General features: G+C 46.4%; 1 protein-coding gene across 7 annotated transcripts in view; it reads left to right on the plus strand.

Annotated features, from left to right (window-relative positions):
• The window catches only part of LOC135099863 (transcription factor Sp9-like), a 136,803-nt gene that overhangs the window by 11,983 nt on the left and 98,506 nt on the right, over positions 1-26,314 (plus strand). For 5 of the 7 annotated variants that reach the window (XM_064002472.1, XM_064002476.1, XM_064002479.1 and 2 more), the window contains exon 2: positions 21,746-21,775. The exons of the other annotated variants lie outside the window; for them this stretch is intronic. In XM_064002472.1, the coding sequence (XP_063858542.1) occupies positions 21,746-21,775 (30 nt within the window). The remainder of the gene's footprint in view (positions 1-21,745; positions 21,776-26,314) is intronic. 7 annotated transcript variants of the gene reach the window in all.

Genomic DNA, 26,314 nt, shown 5'->3' on the forward strand with positions numbered 1-26,314 from the left:
TTTTGCTCATCCTTCCGCTTAATCTTTTTTTGCGCATCGTCTTGTTTCCCACCATCGTTCGTTGTTTTTTTGTCATTTTTTCTCTCTCTCCACTTTTTTACTCCACGGAAGAGTGTCCCGCCGCGTGGCGCCCCAGCTGTGGCCTCACAGGCGGCGCCTCGCAGTAAATCATTCCGTTCCTGGACAACACTCGCCGCCGCGTGGTGTCATTAATTACTTGTTGTCTGAATTCATTGTATCCTCGCCGTTTCTCAGTTGACTCGCTTCCTTTCTGCTACAATTGAATTTCTCTCTCTCTCTCTCTCTCTCTCTCTCTCTCTCTCTCTCTCTCTCTCTCTCTCTCTCTCTCTCTCTCTCTCTCCTGATGATATACGTATATGTAAAAAACTTTCAAATGCAGATGTGTTGGGAAACGCAATTACACTGTTCAAGACCTCCTGCCACACCTGTTCGCAGCACGCACACTCCACGCTGCCTGATGGCCTGGTAACAGTGTAGATGAATTTTGGAATGAAGTAAACTCGTACTGTCTATTCGCGCCGTGGGGTGTGCATTCAGTTATATACAGTAACTCAGACCGACACATTCCTGTTATGCCTCTCTCTATTTCCTTCCTCACCCTGCCACACGTGCAAACTCTCCTACATGTAGGAGGTTATAAGAAATAGAAAGGAAAGAAAAGGTTTACTGAATACATACGTAAATAAGATAGAAAAATAGCAAATAAAATATAACCTCATCTTAGCCTAACGATCACATAAAGATGATTGCTAATACGAAAAAAAGTAAAGAAATAATAATAAAAAATGTGTTTCGTGTCGGCGGGCCAGGTGTGTGTGCCTCATTACCGCCGCCTTCCTGCTCCTTCCTGCATCGCACACTCTGTCTCGGTAAATAACACACGCAATGTATTTCACACCACGGAAAGAAATAAGTGTTCCTTGCTCTGTGCTCGGCCAGGAGTGGGGAAAAAAAGAGGCAAGTCGCTTTGGCTAATGAGTGAAAATTGTTCCGCGCGTCCGAGCTCTTAAGAAAACTCATTCACATTTTTCTCAAGTCTTTTTCTGACACTAATTATTTGTGCATTCCTTTCCTTTTTCTGGTTTCGCAAGTGCAAATTGTCAGTGATATTTTTATTTAGGGACCACTCAGGGGCGAGGCGAGGAGAGCTGGAACACTCCTGCATTACTTAGAAGATCCAAAAGAGCGCGTGTTGTAAGAGTTATGGAAGGAGACTGAGGGGAGCTGAAGAGAGAGAGTCTGCGATGGCATGAAGGAGGAAGGCTTAAGAGGAGTGCAGAGGATATAGTGGAGAGAGCAGAGAAGAAGGAGGAGGAGCTAACAGAAAAGGGTGACTGGCTAAGACGTGGATCCTTGAGTGCCTTTTACAATACCAGCATTAAGACGTCCCACACGCCTCGTACGCCTCACTATGACAGAAGAGAATTTTTTAAGCCCGTGCGTGGTTCCATCAGGTGAATGACGGAGGTGCTTACGTATTCTTACCTGTGTCATTATGAGCTCAGTGTCAATTAGGGTTTCGTGCAAGTGTTGAGGTGAAGAGAGTGTGAGTGTCAGCCCTGTGTAGTTGGTGAGGTGACGACACTGGGTAGCGGGAAAGGGAAAGGTGAAAGGGGAAGAGTCTATTGGAAGTACCGTGCCCGAAGGTGTTTGGGTGATGCTAGCTAGGGTCAGATTAACGGGTTTGCGTCTCCCTCACCGCCAGTCACTTTGCCAGCGCCGCCCCGGTACAGTAAAGGCAACCAGCCCCTTCAGAGCTTAGATGGAGATGGGAAAGTTTAAATAGCCGTGGAAAGTACGGTATTATCGAAGGACATTGGAAGAAAATGGTTTGTAATCTCTCTCTCTCTCTCTCTCTCTCTCTCTCTCTCTCTCTCTCTCTCTCTCTCTCTCTCTCTCTCTCTCTCTCTCTCTCTCTCCCTCAAAGATTACCGAGAGAATGAACGACCATCAACAAAGGTCATCATTCTTGGAAACTGTGTGGCATGATTGGGGGTCCCTCAGGCGCGCTGTGGGACAAACTGACAGACAAACACAGATACGCGGCAACACCAGGCGGCACAATGGTCACAGCGCCTCCCTAGGGTGTCCCCTCCGCGCCTCCCCGGTGGTGCGGCGCGAGGTTGGCTAAGGGGGGTGGTTGGGGGCGGGGGTGGGGGGTATAGGTGAATGGTTACGAGGAACTCTATAATGGACAGAGATTCGCCGAGATTGGCTGTGATGGTATCTTAAGCTCCGCCGCTCAATGGTTACGGGACGCCCCTTAAGTCCCGTGGCGGCGGCGGTGCGTGCGGGGCCTTGTCTGCACACACGCGCTAACACACTCCTAACTGCGGGATATTACTTGCCTTTTGCAGTGTTCGCTCCATTACGTAATGTCTCTTATATTTATTTGGTACTCAGATTATTTTTATGCATAATATTTTTTTTTGTATGTGTTTACTAACCGTGCTTTACATAATCCATTCCCGAGTTTATGTTTGCTCAAGGTAATTTTCTCTACGTAAAGAAATAAAATGTTAATAGTTTTAGGTGGAAGCAAAATGTTAAGTAGAAATGCGACAAACCGCTTGTGAAAACGAGACGAAAAATATTGCTCTTGCATGCACTAATGGGTGTCTGTGTTTTAAGAATTTTTGTTGTGGTAAAGATTATTAATCCCGGAATATGTGTGATGGCCTGACCTGCGTGCTGAGCCCGCCACCGGGGCGCCCGGCAAGAGCACCGCCACGCACCGCGCCGCGCCGCTCACCTGGAGGTGGAAGGCCGCCCATTCATGATGATGATGATGATGATGATGATGATGATAATAATAATAATAATAATAATAATAATAATAATAATAATAATAATAATAACAATGATAGCAATAATGATAATGATAATAGTAATAATGAGGATTATACTATTACTACTACTACTACTACTACTACTACTACTACTACTACTAATAATAATAATAATAATAATAATAATAATAACAATAACAATAAAGCGCGCACACACACACACACACACACACACACACACACACACACACACACAAACCTGCGGTTTGGCTAATATTTTCATAGTACAATATTTATTTTTTTTTTCTGTTTTCTAAGAAGTCTCAAAATATTTGCTTCGTTAATAACCTTGTCCTTAAAGAGAAACAAAAATGCAGCGACGTTGGCGCCGCGAAACTGAGCGAAACAGAACTTCGAAGAAGACGAGATGGTAGTGTGTGTGTGTGTGTGTGTGTGTGTGTGTGTGTGTGTGTGAGTGTAGGCAAGCGAGTCATTACTACAGGATACTGACGCCAAGAAAGAGAGTCAGTAGACACTGAGACAAAGGCAGACGCTGAGACACCGGCAGTCAGTTAATGCCCGAACTGGGCACCGCGTGTCCCGCTGGCCAGCAGGACACCCACACCATGGCCCCTCTCTCCAGGGCAGCGGCCGAGCGTCCTTCACAGTGCAGCATTATTATCATGTCGGGCTCACGAAGACAGTTTTTTCCCCTCCTGATCCGGGGTCATGTATCAAGGCTGAAGGCACGGCGGCGGTGGACATGACTGTCCTGTGTGTCAAATTCTTTAGTCATCGTTGTTGTTTTTCACGCCGAGGTGTTTGTTGTTACGGCCAAGCGACGCTGCTCCCGGCCCGCGTTCGCTGCTTCAGGTGAATCCAAGGACGTGAGTAAGAAATAAATATGTGCAGTCAGTCCCCGCCACCTCGGGTCAAGGACACGCGTCTGACGGACACGAGCCACTCCTTTCCAAAACATGAACGTTTAACGTGAGAGAAAGAGCGAGAATGAAATAAAGTAAAACATCTGAGGAGTGAAACAAGGTGCAGTGGTGCATCAAAGAGAATATTAACACAGAGCTTGAAGGCGCACACTTTGCGGTGTGTGAGCGGCGGGCGATCACTGCTCATGTGAGAGCTGTAAGTGCAGGGTTCTGGGAACGTAAGTTATTTAATGCCATCGATTTAAGGGGGAGCTCTGGAAAGGAGGAATCAAGCCTTAATACAGCTGTCAGAAGGAGTCACTTGAAACGAAATAAAAAGTGTGAATTCTGAAATGTATGGGTGTGAGTGTGGGAGAGGAGGGAGGCAGAGAGAGTAATGGGGAGGGGAAAATCACACACTCCTAATCTCCCCCAGTCATGTTTTCGTCTGAAAATATCCTTGCCTTCACATCCACTGCCTGAGTCTTTCCCCGGCAGAAAAAAAGAAAGCAGGCAAGGCTTTTCAAATCGATCACCGCCCATGTGAGCCGAAAGCACCCTCCTCCCCCAACCCCCACATGCTCCTCCTCACCTCCCTCCCCTTGGTGCCCCTCCCGCCTTCCCCCTGGTGTTCCTCACTTCCCCAGATCGGGACTTGACATACAGACACTGGCCACTTATTGTTACGAGCGCTGTGGGAGGCGATGAGGGCAGTGTGGGGCGTGCTGAGGGCAGGGCGGCGGGGTTCTTGGGGGCAAATCTACGCTGGGGTGATGGACGAGGTCACTTACATCACTCGTAATTATCCTGATGTACGAGCTGCCTCTCACGCCACGCGGGGAGAGCAAGGAGGGAAAGGCGGGAGGGAAGAAAGAGAAAGCCTGCTTGTTTCTTTCCCTCTCATTCTTTATCTTTCTCCACGTCCACGCCTTATCCTAACTCTTCCTCTTCCATCTCTCCTTTATCCTCCGCTCTTCATTCTTCTCATCCCTCTCCTCTTCTTTCTTTTTCTTTCAGTTTCGTGGTGTCAGGTAACGTTTCAATAGAATGTTAATGTAACAGCAGGTGCAAAATATGACCTTTTCACATGTGCTAGTCTTACTGACCTTCCCACAGTCACTGCCCCCACGTGTCACCGGGCTGGCGTGACCCGATCAGACAGACAAGCCGCTCCACGTGTACCTGATTACTGCAACCAATCAAACTAAACCGCAGCGACGCCACCTGTGCCCTACTTTTTTGTTCATTTCCCTCTTAACTCTCCACGTCCTCCCCTTCCTTCACTCCTCTCCTCTCCTTCGTGCATCCTTTCGTCACACGCCATTACCATTCGCACTGCTTCTCCTTTCATCATTCCTTCCTTCGTTTTGTGAGAACTTGGCGAATTTAATAGTTGGTTTCTCCTGCCATTCTGATCCCAACGTTTCTTCCTACTCAGACTGCATACACACACACACACACACACACACACACACACACACACACAGCCTTCCTCCTTTACTTATCCCCTGATCCCCCGTCCCTCCTTTCTCCCTCCCTCCCTCCCTCCCTCCGTCCCCCATGATTACAGGTAAACACCCACCTAAAGGCACGTTGTTCCAGGTGCTTTAGTAATGCATGAAAGGGTTTTGTGGGCGGCTGAAAGGTCACCACGGAGGCAGGAACCATACTCATTGATACAACTTTGAAACTGATACGTGGAACTTTGAACTCTTGCACACAACGCTACTGCGACTACACTCAGCACGATAGATAACGAGATTCTGTCTTCGCTGTACTATAAACAACCATTTTTCCTGGTTTTCTCATAACACATATGCAAGACGGATGAGATTCCTCCACGGGCAGCACAGCGAGGTCCAAACGAGTCTCCGGGGAGAGGATGAAAGGGCCGGACACTCCCCATCCTTACTGAGCACCGCGTCCTCTGAATGTTATGAGAAGACCAGCCTCCGTGACCAATGCTGCTTTCAGGCGGACGAGGAGAGAGAGAGAGAGAGAGAGAGAGAGAGAGAGAGAGAGAGAGAGAGAGAGAGAGAGAGAGAGAGAGAGAGAGAGAGAGAGAGAGAGAGAGAGAGAGAGAGAGAGAGAGAGAGAGAGAGAGAGAAAATGGAGAAAGGGAAGGAGAGAGATTAGAAAAAAGGAATAGAACAATATTGAACAGGAACAATTCTTAAATAATATTCTCTCTCTCTCTCTCTCTCTCTCTCTCTCTCTCTCTCTCTCTCTCTCTCTCTCTCTCTCTCTCTCTGTCATGCATAACCATCTGCAATGATAAAGAAGATAAAAACATCCCTACGGCCTCATCCCCGCCAGGAGGGGCAGGTCGTAGTGATCGAGGCGGACAAGTGGCTTCCCTCAAGGTGACGCGTCGCTGATCTTTTCGCTGCGATCCCACACAAGTCTTGCTCTTAACTTCTTTGGAAGGTGTGTCAGGCCTGTCAGCTGTGAACTGGCGAGGTGTGTTGAGTAAACACTTGAGGGTGCTCGAGGTGAGTGGCTGGCGGGATGGAGGGGAGGACAGGGGTTCTCCACGCAGGCTGCGGGAACTCGGGCGAGAGGCATAAATTTTACCTTCGGAGGGGGCAAGCAGAGGCCGCGGGAGGACGGTTCCTCTTACCTGTGGGAGGAGTGTGAAATTGGGAAATGTGTAAAGGTGAGGGAGGAGGTTCTCTTCACAAAGGTCCCTTGTTACTGCAGTGTTGGCCCACGCCTGTCTCCCACACACTCACACCACACGATCGCATAAATCTTGTGTAATGGATAGAGAAACATGCCACAGCTCCAACAAAGTTCCCTTGCTGCTGAAGTGAGTCTCCTGCCAGTTTGGCAATGAGCCTTCCCCCTCTAACGTCCATCGGCCCATGAATACTAGATGAGACGTCAGACGCCTTCATCCCTCAACAGCGACAGGTCAGAACCAAAAATCAATTGCTAACTACAAACACCTCCCCGCCCCGTTGTTAAGGCGGTTAGGTAGGCTGCTCTTTCAAGACGGACACTAACCAGAGAAAGGAAGAGAAAAGATAGGCCCCTGGAAGCACGTCCTCATTACAGAAAAGAAGAGCAGCTCGCCCCTTACCCCGGGGCAGCCACAACCGCGCCCCATCACCATCACATCACATGAGCAATGCTAAAAGCCTCTCCGGCATTAGTGTCGCGTCCAGACAGGAACAAATAGGTAGGCTAACATGGTATCACTGGCGGCAAATAATTATGTCTCCTCGAGTGTTTGCCAAGGAAAACAAGACGGGAGTAACAAACACGCCACGCAGCAGTTATCGTCACGGCAAGGCAAAAAAATACAGGTGATGGAGGTGGGCTGCACGAGGCGCCACAATTTTTTTTTAACAGACACATGCTCCACCAAGCAGTGCGGAGCGATCAGGAGAGGTGGGACGCAGGTGGAGGCTTCCAGGCACAGAGGTGGAGAGTAAAAGCTAAATAAAATGCTTTAAGAGAAAATGTGACTCACTCTTCCTTCAGTCCCACCTGCTGGAGAGGACTGACTCTTAACTTGAAAGTCGCCAGAAGGGAAGTATCAGGAACGTACGTGATGTACGTGAAAATGTTTTGACTGCGAGGGTTCGAATCCTTGACTAATCAGAGACAGAGAACACAACTAGTCGTCCTGCCACTCAGAGAAGACCGACCACTGCAGTGAACGCGTCCTCACCACGAATAGGGAAACGATACAGATTTGTATACAATTGGAGAGAGGAATATACAGCAAGACAGTATTTGACAGAGAAGGGTCGCTCTTTAATCCCTGGGGCCTGAGAGACAACATTCCTTACTCATGAGGTGTTTTGAAAAGCCCTTCAGACTCAATGCCCCAAATTCCCCAAATACCCCATCCGAATATTCATGCACGGGTATTGTGGGCACGGGCGCGCTTTGTGGAGGTTCTGTTAGGGTCGGCGGGGGGCCCTTGTTAGCATTGTGCGGCGGGCCGGGGAGTCCTGCCGGCGGCTGCCAGCCCTCGGAAGGGTTGTCCTTTGTGAGGCTGAGCGCCGCGCCCGGAGCCGTGCGTGTCCCGCCGGGAGAAAATGGTGTGCTATTACTGCTTCCGCTCAGCTGCATCACTTGGCCTCGCACTCCTGCCAGCGAGGAGACTTTTTTTTTCTCTCTCTAACATCCGAACCGTTCACATTCATCCTTGACTCTCTCTCTCTCTCTCTCTCTCTCTCTCTCTCTCTCTCTCTCTCTCTCTCTCTCTCTCTCTCTCTACGCCTGTAAAAATGAGCACATGCAGTATAAGTATATACTGCATATATTCTGTAACAGCAACAGCAAGAATATCAACAGCAACACCGTCACAGACACACTTATGCATAGAGACTCTTTTAGCACCACTCTCCTAGCCTACATTCTGTGTCGTCACCAACACACGCACCATCACCACTCCGCAGTCTTGGTAAAGCACAGCACCCTCCAAACAAGACTATAATGTCCCTGAGGTGCAACTGAGGGCCTTGGGGCAGAAATGCGACCCCTGGGGAGAGCTGAGGGGCGAGAGTAAACGGTTAGTCGTGTGGGGGCAGCGGGAGGCTTGTTAACACCTGCGGGGCGCCCCTCGACCCGCTACCGTGCTGCTGCTGGAGGCGCGGCGAGGAACAGGGAGGGAGGGAGGCGGTGATCTGGGCTGCTTCTGTGTGTGTTGATACGACCACTGCGCTTCATGACTTCGTTTTCTATTATGACGACTCAGCGGGAGGGTTTCTTCGAGTGTTATGGTTTTTACTCCGCAGTTTAACATTTTTACGAGGGATAGATATGATCACTAATTATAATAATGTGCATATTCAAGACCAGTTGCCAAGTCAAGTCATTCGCTGCCTCCTTCATCACCACCACCATCCTCTCTCACCATACACACACACACACTTCACACTTTACAGCTACCTCTCTCATCCTACCACATGCCTCCACACCCACAACCACCATCTCCATCACACACACACACACACACACACACACACACACACTCTCTCTTCACACTACCACCACCCTACCCTCCCCTTTCACTCACCCCTCTCCCTCTCTCCCAGCCCATTCACCCCGTCACCCCGCCACCGCCCCTCGCCACACCAATGAGTCTGGTCGATAATGTCACGCTCGGCCACAACAACTGAGAGCAGACTAATAAAATTTTCCGCCATTTTACTTTGTGGCATACCCAAGCAGCTGGTGGTGGCGGTGGTGGTGATGATGAAGGTGGTCAAAGGGTAGTGGTGATGATGGTGGTGGTTGGTATTGGTGGTGGTGATGATGGTAGTGGTGATGACAGTAGTAATGGTGATGGAGGGAGGAGAGCGGGGCAATGTTTGTGTGGCGTGGTGAGCTATTTAGGGATTAGCCAGGGTTAAGCCGTGTTTGTGTTGGGGTGGCGGGAAAATCTCGGGATCAGGAACGTGCGCGGGTTACTTACTCTCACCCAGACTGACGTGCGTGGCGGCGGACGGCGATTTAATCATACGGACAAAACACCAGCGCAAGAAAGATAAACCTTGGAAGGAGCAAGAAAGATGAACCCCCACCTGGAAAAAAAGAATGACGTGTGTTGGCGCAATGAGAAACAAGAAAAAACACGAAAATAAAGGAAAAATGTTAATTATATTTACTTTTTTAGAATCACTAGCATTTATTTTCATGGTTAAGAGTCTGTTTTTTTTATTTTTCTTTCTTTTATTTTTTTTCTGAGCCAACCAACAAGACGACAAAAGACGCGGCGCAGCTGGTGTATAGTAGTGGTGGTGGTGGTGGTGGTGGTTATAGTACTCCTCGTCTGCGTCTGTCTGTCCGTGACGCCATGAAATTTTATAGACCTGGATGAACCATAAATCAGAGTCACGCAGATATACCTTCTGTTCCCTTCCTTGCTGCGCCCCTCCCTCCAACTCCTCCTCCTCCTCCTCCTCCTCCTCCTCCTTACTCCCGCCACCCTTCATTGGTCCTCTCTCTCTCTCTCTCTCTCTCTCTCTCTCTCTCTCTCTCTCTCTCTCTCTCTCTCTCTCTCTCTCTGATTCTTCTTGTTTTCTTCCTTTTCTTAATTTTCTTTGTATTGCTGTCTCCATCATTCTTATTGCTCTTTTTACTGTCATTACCACTTACAACTCTCTCTCTCTCTCTCTCTCTCTCTCTCTCTCTCTCTCTCTCTCTCTCTCTCTCTCTCTCTCTCTATTTCTCTCTCTTACTCCTTCTCTTTCTTCTTCTTTTCAAACCCTTCCACTCTCTTCTCTTTGATCACCGTTTTGACAATTATTCTCCCATTCTGTCACTCACTCCCCTCCCAATCAATCCTTCCATCTCTCTTCGTCCTCTAATTCCGCTACTGTCCTTCCCTCTCCCTCCTCCGATCGTCTCCGCGGGTCACTTTCATCACCCCTTTTTTTCTATTTTGGTTCCCCCTTCACTTTGTAATTTCATCATTCAACTGTATCTGTTTAATTTGTATATCTGTCTCGGTCTGTCTGTGTGTATGTGTGTGTGTGTGTGTGTGTGTGTGTGTGTGTGTGTGTGTGTGTGTGTGTGTGTGTGTGTGTGTGTGTGTGTGTGTGTGTGTGTGTGTGTGTGTGTGTGTGTGTGTGGCTGGCTGAGTGGCTGAGTAGGAAATTCTGTCTGTCTGTGTGTCTGTCTCTCTCTCTCTCTCTCTCTCTCTCTCTCTCTCTCTCTCTCTCTCTCTCTCTCTCTCTCTCTTTCTAAACACGCATTAAATTCCTCCTTCACTCATATGTTCCCTCCTTCTCCTTTCCAACACCACCACCTCCACCACCTCCTCCTCCTCCTCCTCTTTCACCTTCACCCCCTCATCCCCCAATACCCCTCCCTTCCACCGCCCCTCCCCCCTCTGCCGCCTCCCCAGCTGTTCTTTGTGTCGGCCGTGGTGTGAAATAAGGGAATACAAGCGAACATAATAGGGATAATGCCAATAAGACCGCCACCTTGAGCCCTGCCGCAGATAGCTACAGGAGGAGGAGGAGGAGGAGGAGGAGGGTGTTTTTATCCTTTCCAGCACCGTCCAGATGAATTATCAATGCTTCTCGCTTTCATGGAGTGTTTTTTTCTCTCTCTCTCTCTCTCTCTCTCTCTCTCTCTCTCTCTCTCTCTCTCTCTCTCTCTCTCTCTCTCTTAGGGGTTTTCTTTTTTTTTTGTGTGTGTTGGTGATGTGATGTGTTTTGGTTTTTAGTACTGGTGGTGGTGGTGGTGGTGGTGGTGGTGGTGGTGGTGGTGCTGGTGGTGGTGGTGTGTGTGTGTGTGTGTGTGTGTGTGTGTGTGTGTGTGTGTGTGTGTGTGTGTGTGTGTGTGTGTGTGTGTGTGTGTGTGTTGCATTTATGTGTGTCTTGCAAGCATCTCTCTCTCTCTCTTTCTCTCTCTCTCTCTCTCTCTCTCTCTCTCTCTCTCTCTCTCTCTCTCTCTCTCTCTCTCTCGTTGCGTGTGTGTGTGTGTGTGTGTGTGTGTGTGTGTGTGTGTGTGTGTGTGTGTGTGTGTGTGTGTGTGTGTGTATACAAAAGAGTGAAAATCACACAGGAAGGGAAGTTAAGGGAATAGAAGAGAAGGGAAGGGAAGGAAAGGGAGGGGAAAGAACGGCCCACCACCACCACCACCACCACCAGCCGTCACGGGAGCAAGGCGGACATAAGGAAGTAGCATTATTACCATCCGGCCTTGAGGGAAGAGCGATTAACTGTAATCTCGCTGTTTGTTATCGCCGCGCCGTGCATTAGTGGTCGCGCAGGACGTGTTGTGAACGTGTCAGTGTGTCAGTCAACTACAACACGTCCTGGCTCGCTGATTGGCTGACTAGCTGGTTATCGTTTCCGCATCGCACTTCGTAAACGTTAAGTCGTGTTGTGGCTAAGTAAAGAATACGTGTTTTATATATATATTTTTTTTTTATCCTACTTTTTTTTATATATTATCGTTAAATAGTCTCATACAAAACTCAATAATTAATTTCTTCTTCCTACTTTCCTGTTATCGTTAAGTCATCTCGTGGGTAACTCAAGAATACAGTTTTTTCTTTCTATTTTTCTATTCTATCTTCATTTTTTTTTTCTTCCTTGCTGCGATGATTTATGAGACGCGCTGTTAGAGGATGCTTCACTTAATTGTTACCCGTGGTGGTGGTTCTTATTGATTTGATGATGTGATGATGGTTTTTGCTCCTGCTGCTGTTGACGGTTATGGAAAAAAATGCCGCAGAAATTAATAACTACGACTGGAGGAGGAGGAGGAGGAGAAGGAGGAGGAGTTGAATAAGAAGAAAAGACAAAGAAGAACAAGAACGAGAATAAATAACGAAGAAAGTAACGACGGTGATGATTATGATGAGGAGGAGGAGAAGAAGGAGAAAAACGACAGGAGGAGGAGGAGGAGAAAGAGAAGTAGGAGGTGGACGGCTTGGAGAAAAGGAGGGAAATGAAGAGCACAAGCAGGAGGAGGAGGAGGAGGAGGAGGAGGGAGTCAGGCGGCACACACACACACACACACACACACACACACACACACACACACACACACACACACACACACACACACACACACACACACACACGTAGTCACTGCTTCTCATGGCGGTTTCCCCTTCAGGACAATTTATCATCAGCGGTCTAGAGAGAGAGAGTGAGTGTGTCGTCGTGAGGAGTAATCCATCCCGCCATGATTAATGTTACTTCCGTCCCTCCTCGCGCACCACACACCCCTCCCGCCATTTCTTCCTTCCTTCCTTCTTCCTCTAAGTCGATAAAGGACATACGATAAAGATGAACAAGCTAAGCCATGCAATATAAACACGGTCACTACATCATGCAAACACGGTCACTACATCATGCAATCAGTACAACAGGACCATTTCTGTAAGAATATTACCCCTATTCGGTTACTTTTCTACCCGGATACTGGATTAAATATACTAGCAATTCTTCCTCAATATTTCACTTCCCAGCAAAGGCGCGGTCTTTTAAAAGCGGCGTTACATTCAGCAAAAATATTACACAAAGAGCGACAGTACAAACGGGCGGGGGAGGCAGGCTGGGGTGCGCGACGTGGCGGCCCAGATGCGGCGGCGGGACACGGCCAGAATGGAAAGCATAATCCCCGAGCGGCTGGCGGCTTGACCATTCAGAACCCAAAGACAACTCTATTGTGCGGCGACAAAGGCGACACTCCTTCAAACGCACCGAACTGTTGACAAGCGGCGACTGTCAACCACCACCACCCTTGTCCCTCCTTCCCTCCCCTCCCCGCCTCTCACCTCTCTCTCCCCACGTCTCCTTCACCACCTCTCCCTCCCTATGGCTCCCTAGCTCCCTAATTCTACCTCCTCCTGCTGTTCAATCTCTTGTTACCTTCTCTTCCTTCATCTTTTCTCCTTTATATTTCCTGCGCCTTTCCGTTGCCTTCTCTTTATCTGTTACGTTTATCTTTCGACTTCTCTCTTTTGATATCTCTCTTTAAGTGCCGTTTATCTGCGAAGTTTATATCTCGGCTAATCTTAATTCTCTTCACCTGAGACTCACACAGCCGATCAAAACACAATCAATACATATCTTGTCTTCCTCTCACTGTCTTCTTGCAATTTTCCTCCTCTCTCTAGTCGACGCCTTTTTATTGTGGCATTTACTATTGTTCCTCATCACATCTTGGTCTCGCATCTTTCACAATGAGGTCTCTTCCTTCATTCCTTCACGCTCACTCTTCCTTCCACCTTCCCTTCCCTTCACTCTCTCACAACTCATGTCCTTCCTTTTCCTCCTGTCTTTAGAGTCCTTTCCTTTTCTCTTTTTCCTCTCTTCCCTTCCTTTACCTCTCTCTTTCCTCTCCTCCTTGTTGCTCCTCTTCTGTCCTATCCTTTCCTTTCCTCTCTTTCCCTACTTTTACCTCTTTCCCTCCTCTTCCCCCTGTAAGCTCACCTTCCACCTCTCCACTCCTTTCCTCTCTTTCCCTGTTTGGAAACTTAACTTCACCTCTTTCCTTCTTCCTTGTTAGTCTCCTGTCCTCTCCCCTTCTTTCCTCTCTTTCCCTACTTAGAAACCCACTATTACCTCTTTCTTTCCCCTTCCAGCCTTTCACCTCGTTCCCTAAAGAATGCAGGATAACAAACAGCGTCCCATCAGTCGTCAAATTAGCAGACGCCAAACCCTCCCAGCGGGAACACAATCACACAGCCAATAAGTAATGTGAGATGTCTGCCGCACGTCCCGGAATTAGCCCTCCACACACACACACACACACACACACACACACACACACACACACACACACACACACACACACACACACACACACACAAGCAGGCAGATCTCTTTTACCTTGTAGTCATCTAATTTTCACAGATGGAGAGAGAGAGAGAGAGAGAGAGAGAGAGAGAGAGAGAGAGAGAGAGAGAGAGAGAGAGAGAGAGAGAGAGACAGACAGACACAGACAAAAACACATATATACACTCTTACACCTACGTGAATGCATAAGAGGCACCGGAGGGGAAAGCATAAATAAAAAGGAGAATAACAGACGAGGACGATGATACAACAGACTCGCACAGACAGGGACGAGATGCTGAGACAACTGGACGTGAAGGGAGAGACTGACGCGGTACAAGATTCACCCACCACGAAAAATATAAAATGAAAAAACAAGTGCAGAGAAAGAAGCCAAGAATGGATACGAAAGGTGAACATCAATAATAACAGACACTTCAGAGACAAAAACCATTTCAAACTTTGGGCGAAACAGCACGGAAAAGAATAATAGTCAACGAAAATAGAGATACAGGAAACGGTCCGATAAGCTGAAATACGAGTACAAAGTCTCATAAACGAACGACAGTTACACGAGGGAAGGGAACATAAAAACAAAGACGAAGAGGAGAAAAAGGGAAGCGGCTGCAAAAGTATACAAAGAAAACCATGTTAACTTTGTACTTGCTCTCGTCATGCCGTCAAGAGTGGACGCGGTTCTCACGCTTTTGTGTCGCCCGTCCCTTGTCTGTGGAGGCGTCGCTCATAATGGGCGGCGACACCTCACTGTGGTCATTATAGGGCGAGGAAGCGCATGAGGGGAGTGGGATGCGAGGGAGGGTGAGAGGAAAGGAGGACGTGGAGAAGGACAAGAGGGCCGTGAATGGGGAAAGCTCAGCGGAGATAAGCAGTGAACACAATAAGTAACGAAAACCAAACTCCCACATTTAAAACGAGCCACAAAGGCCTTGGTATGCAGCAGACCTGTTGCTGGGCGTCCTGGCAGCGCCTTGCACACTAATGAGGTCATTAATGTCGCTGATGTCACGTGATCGAGCAGGTAACATCTCAACGAGTGAAATTCATGACTGAAATACTCCACCATCAATCAATGAATTATGCAGGTAAATCTGTGCATTGCTGAGTAGTCTTTCCGAGAGAAGCTGAAGTTTTTAGAATAAATGTACGTACGATACTTGGAAGAAAAAAGAAATACGAGTAACTGTGGAAACATAAACATAAGGTGGAGTCCAGGGTTGGTGCAAGTAAATGCAAATATACCAGTGCAGTGGTTATTTGCGCCCCATCACCTCATGCTGGTTGTCCACACACTTGCTGCTACTTGTCCCTGTACACATCTGTCCCATTCCACGGCGGTGATGGCGGTGGTGGAGTCCTGGTAGCAGTTATCATGGCAAGAAGAATGTTCTGCTTGGTAATACTGCACCACCACTAACACTGCTACCACCACCACCACCACCACCGCCACCAGTATCCAAACAAAGACACACCACTCTCCTCAGAAATACAATAAATATTCTTACAGTAGTGAACAACATAAACTCAAGAAATAAAACCAATACATTTCCTTATTTACAAAGTAGTATTTTGGCGCCGGGATATAATTACACAGGGCAAAGTTAGTGGATATTGGTGGGGGAGGAGAGGCCGGGCCAGCCCTCTGTGCTAGACCCTGTTATTACTTCTGCCAATATTACATCTGTTATCAACATTCATTGCATTTTTACCTTTACGCTCTCTAAGTTACATCGTAACTTGAACACGCCAAAAGGACACACCTGACAGCAGCTCATTCACGCTTGATGCATTTAGCATAAATCTGTTCCTGAAGGTAATACCAACAAAGGCTTGTTTGCATGGCCAAATGTCTCATGATTCTGCCACTAATAGACTCCATGATTTACGACATAAATACATATACATGGTATATATTCTTGTGTATGTGTGTATGTGTACACACACACACACACACACACACACACACACACACACACACACACACACACACACACACACACACACATACACACACACAAATACAAACACACACACATACACACACACACACACACACACACACACACACACACACACACACACACACACACACACACACACACACACACTGTATCTTATATATTAATTCATCATTCCATTATTTTCAACGTTCAGGGATGTTTTCCCTGAAAGTTTCACTAGCAAGGTCAAGAGACTCGTGCGCATAAGCTCCATCGTGCACAAAACGTTTGGTTTGCGTTGTGGTTCACTATGGAAGTCTCTCAGGCAGTGGGTTGCAGTGTATAACAAACATGCCCCTAATTTCTTCGGCCACTACTAAATGGATTCACCTCACTTTTTTTATAATACGTATATGGGGATGAATTTAAATGGATTATCTTTTCCTACACGTGTGATGCATATCAACTTGGTAATACAGACGAGGCAATAAACCAAACTCCTCACTTTACTTTCACTTACTGTAACTGGACTTGTGGAATGGCCACACCAACCAGCACCTTCACCACTCGCCCAGGATGAGGCAAAACACTATGAATATTAAACATCAACAAATACGCGGTGCCGCTTACTAGGACGCTCACCCCACCCTGGCGGCCCGGCACACAATTCTTGTTACATTGCACACGGACTGACTCTCAATCCTGCGCTCCAAATTACTGCTGATGAGCTGCCTCTGACTAGCGAAACGGTCTCGGCCTCGCATACCAAACTACCGCCTCGAAAAAGTTACTCGAGTCTTCCTCGTCTGGCGTGTGTCCCTTCGGCCGTATCTTGCTCTGGATCAGACTGTGTGGCTTATCACAAGCAGCCTCTTGAGGGCCATTAACCTCTCTTTGTCTATCCTTCGTACTCCTTTGTGTTCTTTTATCCTAAGTCTTCATTGTAAAAGTCGTCATTAATATTTTCTGTGCTAGATGGCATTGCATGTGTTTCAGGGGCTCATGATAATGATATACCCAGTGCATAAAAGTATAAACAAGTAAGATAATCATTGCCCTAATGATGGGTAATTGGCCTGTACTGACACTAATGATACACTTGTGAATGTGTTGAAAAATGTAAAGATAAAATATTTGTTGAGCCATTTCAATGTAATCCTAATTCTAATTCTTCATAGCACGTGTTACGATGTTCGTCAATGCTTTATATCACGTGTAGAAACAGATGTTGAATTTAGGAAATATCTCCCGTTGATGAAGGAACACGAGAACCCGAAACGAGGAAAATGAGTAAATAAATAAATAGATTACACACACACACACACACACACACACACACACACACACACACACACACACACACACACACACACCACACTTTCACGCCTCCTCCAGTAGATCCCTGCAGGAGCGTTTCATTAGTTCCTACCGATGCCTTGAAAAAAAAAAGAAGGGAGAAAAAAAATCATCATCTCTCAGTAAAAACAAAAGCCACTCATCTGGAACAGCGGGAGGGGACGCGAAGTAGGGCAGACCTCTCCTCCCATGCAGTCCCCGGTCCTCCCTTCTCCCCATCACCCATTACCGTCTCCTTCACTTCCCTCCTGCACTCACCCCTCTCTCGTTCCCATCAACATCCTCCTCTCCCTTCCCTCCTTCGTATCTTTCTACCTCCCTCCCTCCCTCCCTCCCTCCCTCCCTCCCTCCCTCCCTCCCTCCCTCCAACACGCCTTTCCGCCTCCCCCCTTCTCCCCACCACCGTTATTAGCTCTGATGTCTGTTATCCTCCCCACCGCCATGTCTGTTCTCCTGTGCCCTCCCCGTTCCCTCCTCCTCCCCCTTTTCCTCCTCCTCCTCCTCCTCCTCCTCCTCCTCCTCCTTCTCCTCCTCCTCCTCCTCCTCCTCCCCCCTACGACTCCCGGTGTTTCGTGATGGCAGACTCGATCACCTGCAGATGTTGAAGAAACGATCGTAAAATCTGAAAAGATGAAGCAAAACTTTTTTCCTCGCGTTTTCCTTGTTAGTGTTCGTGTTTTGATTTCTTTTTTCCTCTTTTTTTCTTTTGTTGTTTATCAACTTTTATTATCATGGTATGAAAGTAAGTTTGTCTTAATTGATAACGATTGTGTCTATATATATATATATATATATATATATATATATATATATATATAGAGAGAGAGAGAGAGAGAGAGAGAGAGAGAGAGAGAGAGAGAGAGAGAGAGAGAGAGAGAGAGAGAGAGAGAGAGAGAGAGAGAGAGAGAGAGAGAGAGAGAGAGACACACACACACACACACACACACACACACACACACGATGCCTGTCTGGATAGGAGTGTGGGGAAAAATTACATGTTTGTCATGACGAGGGAGATTATCTCAGGAGCCCCTTGTGTGTGTGTGTGTGTGTGTGTGTGTGTGTGTGTGTGTGTGTGTGTGTGTGTGTGTGTGTGTGTGTGTGTGTGTGAGGAGCGTCAGGGCGATGGGGGATGGTATGAGGGGGACAGAGTGAGGGAGCAGAAACGGAAAGAAACAAGGGAGGGAGGTGGAACAGAGAAGGCAGGGGAGAGAGGAGAGTCAATGAGGAGGTAGAGGAAAGAAAAAAAAAGTGAATGTGGGAAAAAAGAGAAGAAAGAAGGAAGGGAAGACAAGACTCAATGTATGACTGAGGGACTGACGGATGGTGAACAGACGGAGTGACCAATGTGAGGTGAAGGAAAGTCACGGAAATACCAGGTTAGCAGCGGCGGCAGATCACACTGTTTTACTTCCACACTGCTATTTTCTCTCAAATCACTGGCTATTTACTCCGCTCACTTAGAAGATTCATATCATTACTCGTGTCTGAAGAACATCCAAAAGACAGTAAAGGTGGAGGTTAATAAGTAGTTAACTTCGCCTCATTAATACTTACTGACAATTATGCCAAATCAAAAACCTCGTACATCTTAATTAAATTCCATGACTCTGAGGGAAGATGGACAAAGCAGTGAGTTGTAAAAAAAAAAATGATACAAGTGAAGTAAGCAACATTATTTTTCACAAGATAACTTCCCGGAATGAGAATGAAGGCGGTAGATTTTACAGTTGTATTATTGGTACAGCAAGGCAGTTCACTAGTGTTATGATTCCTTTCCCAACTCATTATCTTATTACTAATCTCTCTCTCTCTCTCTCTCTCTCTCTCTCTCTCTCTCTCTCTCTCTCTCTCTCTCTCTCTCTCTCTCTCTCTCTCTCTCTCTCTCTCTCTCTCTCTCTCTCTCTCTCTCTCTCTCTCTCTCTCTCTCTCTCTCTCTCTCTCTCTCTCTCTCTCTCTCTCTCTCCCTCTAGTGATGGAAAAGTAACAGTATGAACTCCCCAGCGTCGCCAATGTTCAGCCAGTCGTGGGCCGCCCTTGCAAGAGTCATGGCGTTGCGGGTGTCCAGTATTGATCATGTCCCTGTTGCTTGCAGCTGCTTATTAGTGTTTCCGGGCAGCAGGAGGGTGTGGGAGGAGGGACGAAGGACAAGAGTCAAATATGGCAACTGGTTGCTTAGGTGGGAGCGCTTCTGAGGAGGGAGGAAGGGAAGAAGGAGGGAGGGGAGGGAGAAAAGGAAGGGAAAATTAATTCGACAGGAAATAAACATCCACTTACTTACAGATCAATTAATACATTCACTGAAGCCATTCTAAGTTAACTACGCTGCTGTTTCGTCTGGTCATCTATATATCCATTACTGTTATGAAAAGGCATCCTCATCACCCTCCCTGCACCTTTTTTCTTCATTATTTGCTTTTACGATTCCTTATCCCTTACTCTGGATTAGACGGTGCAAATTATCCCAAACAGCCTCGTAAGGGCCAACATATCTGCTGCGATTTCTTCTTTTATGTTCCATTATATTAACAATCACTCAAACCCAAGCAGACGACCCAAGCTACTGACTGGCCTTCACAGTCCAGTCCCCAGCTATTACCCTCATCACTCCTCACCCACACTTCACCTATCATGACACATCACAGCATGTTCACTAATTTCCGATATATTGGTATGCGTCTACTTGAACGAGCACACTGGGGAGCCAATGTGACATACAGGCAGCTGGGAAAGATGCGAGTGGTGGTGGTGGTGGTGGTGGTGGTGGACCGTGACAAAGGTGGAGCTTGGGGAGGAACTGAGCGGTGTTGGTGGTGCTGGTGGAAATGGACGGGTGTGGGAGAGATGAGAATAAAGGTGGGAGGGATAAAATGATTGGAGTTGTAGTAAAGGTGGATGGGAGAGGGTTAGTGGCTGGTAGTGGTGTGGAAGAGTGTGAGATGGACGAAACTGGAGGGAAGGACGATGTAGCGGTGGTAGTGGTAGTGGTGGTGGCGTTGGGGCTTGACGTTGGACAGCCAGCTACCGACACTGCTCTGGTCTGGCTGACTGCGGACGGACGGGCAGGGGTGATTCGTGGCAGCATCTGTGAGCCTTCATTTGGTTAGGTTCGACGCGTGTGGTGTGCCTAAGGACGCGAGAACAAATACCTGAGGGACCAGTAACCAATGACCTGACGGAAAGAGGGGACCGCGGTAACTCACGGTTTGGGGACAGCGTAACATGGAGTGGCGATAATGAGTAAACTGAGTGGCACGCCATAATGTTGGTGGGCGGATGGCTGACACACACACACCCTCCATTGCTTTGATTTGTGTTGCTAGTAAAAAGCTGACCATTGTTCCCTGAGAGGCCACGAGTGGGAGCCGCATGCATCCCTTGTCCCTCACTGCCCCTGCCTTATTCATCCTGCTTTTCCTTTTTTTCTTTTTCTCTTATTTTGTTTTACTGAAAATCACGCAACTTTTCTTCCTCTTCCCTCTCTCTCTCTCTCTCTCTCTCTCTCTCTCTCTCTCTCTCTCTCTCTCTCTCTCTCTCTCTCTCTCTCTCTCTCCTTTTTTTCTATTAATTTTTCTATTTCTTCCTCTTCTTTCTTCCAGTTGTTTCCTCTCTATTTTTATGCCTCCTCTTTGGTTAAATCCTCTCGTCTCCTCTTCCTCCTTATGTCTCGTTTTTCCTGCCAATTTTCCAGCTTCTTATTCATTTTTTTTCCATTTATTTCATCCATTTATGTGTTTTTTTCTCCTTTTTAAATCCACTCATCTCTTCCTTTTTCTCTCTTTATTTGCCTTGAATATTTTTCCTTCTTCTTCCATTGTTCTCTATTTAAATCTTGTCTCTTGCTCCTCCTCTTTAAATTCACACGTTTCCTCTTCCTCTTTATCTGCCGTTTTGTTTACTCATTCTCTTACTTATTCCTCACTGACCTCCCTACTTTGTTTTCTTTTTTTCTTTAACCTATCAGTTATTCCTACGTCTTTCCTATTGCCTTCACCACAGCATTCTCCCTTCCTTTCATTTTACCTTCATATTCTCCTACTTTTTTCCTTGCTCTCTTCGATCACTTTATCATCTTTCATCCTGTTCATATCCCTACTTTCCTTCGTTCTTTCCTCACGTGTTTTATTCTCTTCCTTTCACTTATTCTACGCATTCTCCTATTAATATCTTCTTTTCCTCACCGATTTTATTCTCTCTTCATTTATCCCACTCATTCCTCTATTCTTCCTAACTTCTGTCCTCCCCCGCTTTACCCTCCGTGACAATTCTCCTTTTTTCACCCCTTTCCCCATCCGCCTCATCCCTAAATCTCCCCTCCCTCCCTCCCTCCCTCCCCTCCCTACCTCCCTTGCATCACTAAGCTAACCCCGAAAAGCCAGCGTGCCCCCTTCCTCCACCCCCTCCTGCGAGTAATCTCTCCTCACCGTCTTTTGTTTCAGCCTCCGAGCGTGATCCCTCAGCAGGCCAAGGTAGAGTGCCGAGCTGTCCTGTGAATGCCGCACTTACTATTCCTCTCATGACCCACACACTTCCACCACCCATTGCCCGCCCACTCGTGTCCGGCTCCTGCTGTTGCTGCTGCATGTGTTCGTCCCTTTCCTAGCTTCCTCTCTCCTGGTGAACGCCGAGCTTGGTGTTTGTCTTGTGTCTTATTTCAAGGGAGGATATTGTTGCTGTTGTCTGTTCCTCTTCTTCTTTATCTTATGTCTCTGTTCCTCTTGTTTCTTTTTTTCTTTCTTTATCTGTGTACTTTGTCTTTCTTCTTCTTTCTGTTACGTCTCTATCCCTCTTCTTTTTTTCTTCTTTTTCTCTATTTCCTCTTTCTTCTTTTTCTTCCTTTAAGTCTCCATTTCTCTTCTTTTTCCCTCTTTCTCCTTTTACTCTCAATATTTTCTGTTCCTCTTCTTTTCTTCCTCCTCTTCCTCCTCCTTTTCCTTCTCTTCTCCTTTCTTTTTCTTCTCTTTCTCTCTCTCTCTCTCTCTCTCTCTCTCTCTCTCTCTCTCTCTCTCTCTCTCTCTCTCTCTCTCTCTCTCTCTCTCTCTCTCTCTCTCTCTCTCTCGCTTCTGACTCTTGATATTTTCTATTCCACTTCTTTTTTCTTCATCCTCCTTCCTTCTTACCATCCACTTCCTTCTCTACTTATTCTTGCTTTCTTTCTCACATCTTTCTTCCTTCTCCCATTACTCCTTTTTCCCCCTTCCCTTCGTTCTCTTGCTACTGTTTCTCTCTTTCTTTTTTTTTTTTTTCGTCCTTCTTGTCATATTTTGAATTACTCTTTTCGTCTTATTTTTCGTCTTTCCTCCTCCTCCTCCTTCTCCTTCTTTCCCTCCTCCACACTTAGCTTCTATTATACACACCTTTCTTTTCGCCATGAAGCAAGCAAGGAAGGGTGTTTCAGGAAGACTGTTTCCCTGATAATACAATGTTGAATCATGTATTACCCTTATTCATTACTTCTAGGAGTTATCTGTCGCTTCTCCCTTTCATAATTATATTTCTTCTGCATGATGTTTATTTATTTTACCTTATGTTTCTTTTTATTTTTTTATTGTATTGTTACTTTTTTGGTGAGTCAATGTTTGTGTTATGTTTTTTGTTTTTTTTATGTCAAAAGTCGTGAATTATAAGGTGAATTGTTATTACAGGTATATAACATCTCTCTCTCTCTCTCTCTCTCTCTCTCTCTCTCTCTCTCTCTCTCTCTCTCTCTCTCTCTCTCTCTCTCTCTTTACGTTTTATTGCTACTTGTTATATTTGCAATGACATAATTACATATCCTTTGCCGCGAATAAGTAAATCTCACTGTTTATCATCTTTCTAATTCCCTGTGTGATTGATTTTGTTAATTATCTCTCTCTCTCTCTCTCTCTCTCTCTCTCTCTCTCTCTCTCTCTCTCTCTCTCTCTCTCTCTCTCTCTCTCTCTCTCTCCCAGTACCTCATAGCTTAAACGTAAAAAGTAGACATAAGAAGCAAAATTCTCGACAATAGATGAGAGAGAGAGAGAGAGAGAGAGAGAGAGAGAGAGAGAGAGAGAGAGAGAGAGAGAGAGAGAGAGAGAGAGAGAGAGAGAGAGAGAGAGAGAGAGAGAGAGAGAGAGAGAGAGAGAGAGAGAGAGAGAGAGAGAGAGAGAGAGAGAGAGAGAGAGAGAGAGAGAGAGAGAGAGAGAGAGAGAGAGAGAGAGAGAGAGAGAGAGAGAGAGAGAGAGAGAGAGGGGGGAGGATGAAGATGAAGAGAGGGATTAGACCCAAAGACTCGCGGCTCGTGTCAAGAAGAAACATTTACATTAATCTCCTCACCGCCACCCTGGAGGGACCGATATTCTCCCTTCTCCTCCTCCTCCTCCTCCTCCACCTCCTCCTCCACCTCCTCTTCCTCCTTCCTTCCTTCCATCTCTCTTTCTCCTTTACTTTACTTCGTTTCTCTTCTCCCTTCTTCCCTCCCTCTCTTTCCTTTCCCACTCCTCTCTCTTTCCCTTGCCTTCTGTCTTCCTCTGTTTCCCCCTTCGTCTTACCATGAAATCCTATCAATTCCTTCTTCCATTTCTATTTTTCTCTTATTTCTCTTTCTTAATATTCTTGCTTTCTTATTCTTTTTATTTTATTTTTTTCAATTAAGTCTTTTCGTTAACTATTATTCTTGATTTATCTTGATTGTTTTCAGTTTTAGTGTTAATTCTTCATTTGGCCTTTCTTTTACTATTACTCCTCTTTTTTCTTCAACTTTTTTTTCTGTCAGTTCTTCAATGTTTTTCTTCTTTTTTATTAGCCTGCTTTTGTTTTCTGTTGTAATCGTCTTTTTTTCCCCATTTCACCTACCTTCATTCACTGTATACAGGCATTTATTCCCTTCGTTTCCTGATTTCCTCTTTTATGTTCCCCCCACCCTTGCTGCTCTCCTGTCCTCCCCTAAATGGAGATGAGGGGCGAAGGAAAGACCCCCGTGGCGGCCCCTGGGGAGGATTCTGATCTGTTTGTGACTCCTCCCCTTCCCTCCTTCTCGCTTCTCTTCCTCACCTCGGTCCCTCCCTCCCGCCCTCTTCTCATTATCTTTAGCAGTTTTAAAATTTCCTCCTTTATCAGCTTTCAGGGGAGATTCTTGTGGCATTGTATTGTATCGGCCAGTTCGTCTCTATATTTCTGTCAAGTACGGTTTGTCTTGCTAGTTAGTGTTGGTTACGTTGTGTCTGCTTTCTTCTATCATCGCTTCCCGTGCTTCTTTTAGTCCGGTGTCATTGTTCCAGCGAGGATAAAGAAGAAAAAAATTACGTATGGATTCCCTTTCTCCTTTTTTTTTCTTTCTTATTTCTCTTTTCACCTCCTTCAATGTTGTCTTCCTTCTTTGTGTTCCTCTTTTCTCCTCTCAGTCTCCTTTTCCTCCAACTTTTTTTTTCTTTCCTATTCTTCCTGCCCTTCTTTTTCTTTATTCGTGCTCCTTCTCCTTCCTTTTTACCGGCCCATTCTTCTCATTATGTTGTTCCACTCTTCCCTCGTTACGTATCCTTGTTGGCAATTATGTTGGCAATAGTTGTACTTCTTTCAATTAACATCATTTATCACTCTTTGCACCATTCATATTCTGAAGCGCTTCTACGCAGCAACCCGACTGTACTTTCAAAAGGCTCTAGTTGAAGTTCCATTGGTTTTTAAGGCTGGTTTTATGGTTCTATTGACGGAATAAGAAGATTCCCGAACCATGAACAGGAGAAACACTCTTGAAAATCCCGAATAATCATCTCTGTGGCCTTGGCAAATAGTCTTGGTGAGAGAGCAAAGTGTTTCAGAATACAAGCCTTTGTTACTTTTTCTACGCGAGGACAATAGCGAGACAGAATAAGTTTGTTTATACATGCGAAGGTGTTTATCTTGTCTCGCTCTCGTCAGGTTCTCAAATCCGTCCAGATGGAAGGCGGCTTTTCCCGAGCCTTTTGTGAGACTATTAACTCCGTGACCCGACTGACCTGACCTCCTCACCAGGGGTCCGTGTAGGCATTACCGCGGCGCCGCCATTTTTCAGTAATTGGTGTTTAACGCGACTGATGTGCCGGGGGGATGACCCAGGCGCCGCCCCCTCCGTCACCTCAGGTCACAAAGGTCACAGGTCATCAGTGCGTGACGGCTCCCTCTCTCTCTCTCTCTCTCTCTCTCTCTCTCTCTCTCTCTCTCTCTCTCTCTCTCTCTCTCTCTCTCTCTCTCTCTCTCTCTCCTGCATAATTTCTCTTGTCTCTCCACTCCTTTCATTTACTTGACCCAGGCAACTCCCCTTCTTTAAGTATCTTCATTCTCTTTAAATTGAGCGCAGTTTTGCATCTCATGTTCTCTTCTACAGCTATTTATATAATTTTACTCACCATAAACTTAACCCCTTGCCCATTTTCATCATAGGTCTACCGGTTACTTTCATCCTTATTTTGTGCAGAGTACTATTGCAAAAGCTAAGCAGCATCTCGGCTCAATTTCTATCACTGGTAAAACTCAGTATCAATGCGTTATCATTTATTCCATCAGTCTTATGACACAGACTGCCTTGAGAGGACTGCATCAAAACACTTGTGAAGCTGAGGTGAATTAACCCTTCTGGAACTCTTACATAATCTACACATCAGGAAATCGTGAGTAAGCGAAGTTGTAAAGTTTCAAAAGTTGGCTTCTTCTTTGGGATTCTTCGTTCCTCGTAAAATAGAAATAAAAAATATATATGTGATTACATTTCCCCCACAGATATTGTACAAATACTAAACACACACACGACACCTAAGTAACGGGAGCAGCAAATTGTCAGAGTGAGTCAGTGAAAGCATACTTAAAAAATATCTTCGTAATGGTCGTTTTGGGATCAATTTCAGCAATTTCCACATAAAAAGACATCTTCGTTTAGGTGTCACAGTGACCACAGGTGTGAGTCAACGCACCACAGTAACAAAGCAGCTCTCGCAGATCACCATTCTCTCCCGCCAAGGGCCTTCAGCGTCCCGCCCGTGGGAGAGTGGAGAAGGGCGGCGGTAGTGCGT

The sequence above is a fragment of the Scylla paramamosain genome, chromosome 4 (assembly GCF_035594125.1).
Source record: "Scylla paramamosain isolate STU-SP2022 chromosome 4, ASM3559412v1, whole genome shotgun sequence".
In the NCBI taxonomy this organism is placed as follows: domain Eukaryota; kingdom Metazoa; phylum Arthropoda; class Malacostraca; order Decapoda; family Portunidae; genus Scylla; species Scylla paramamosain.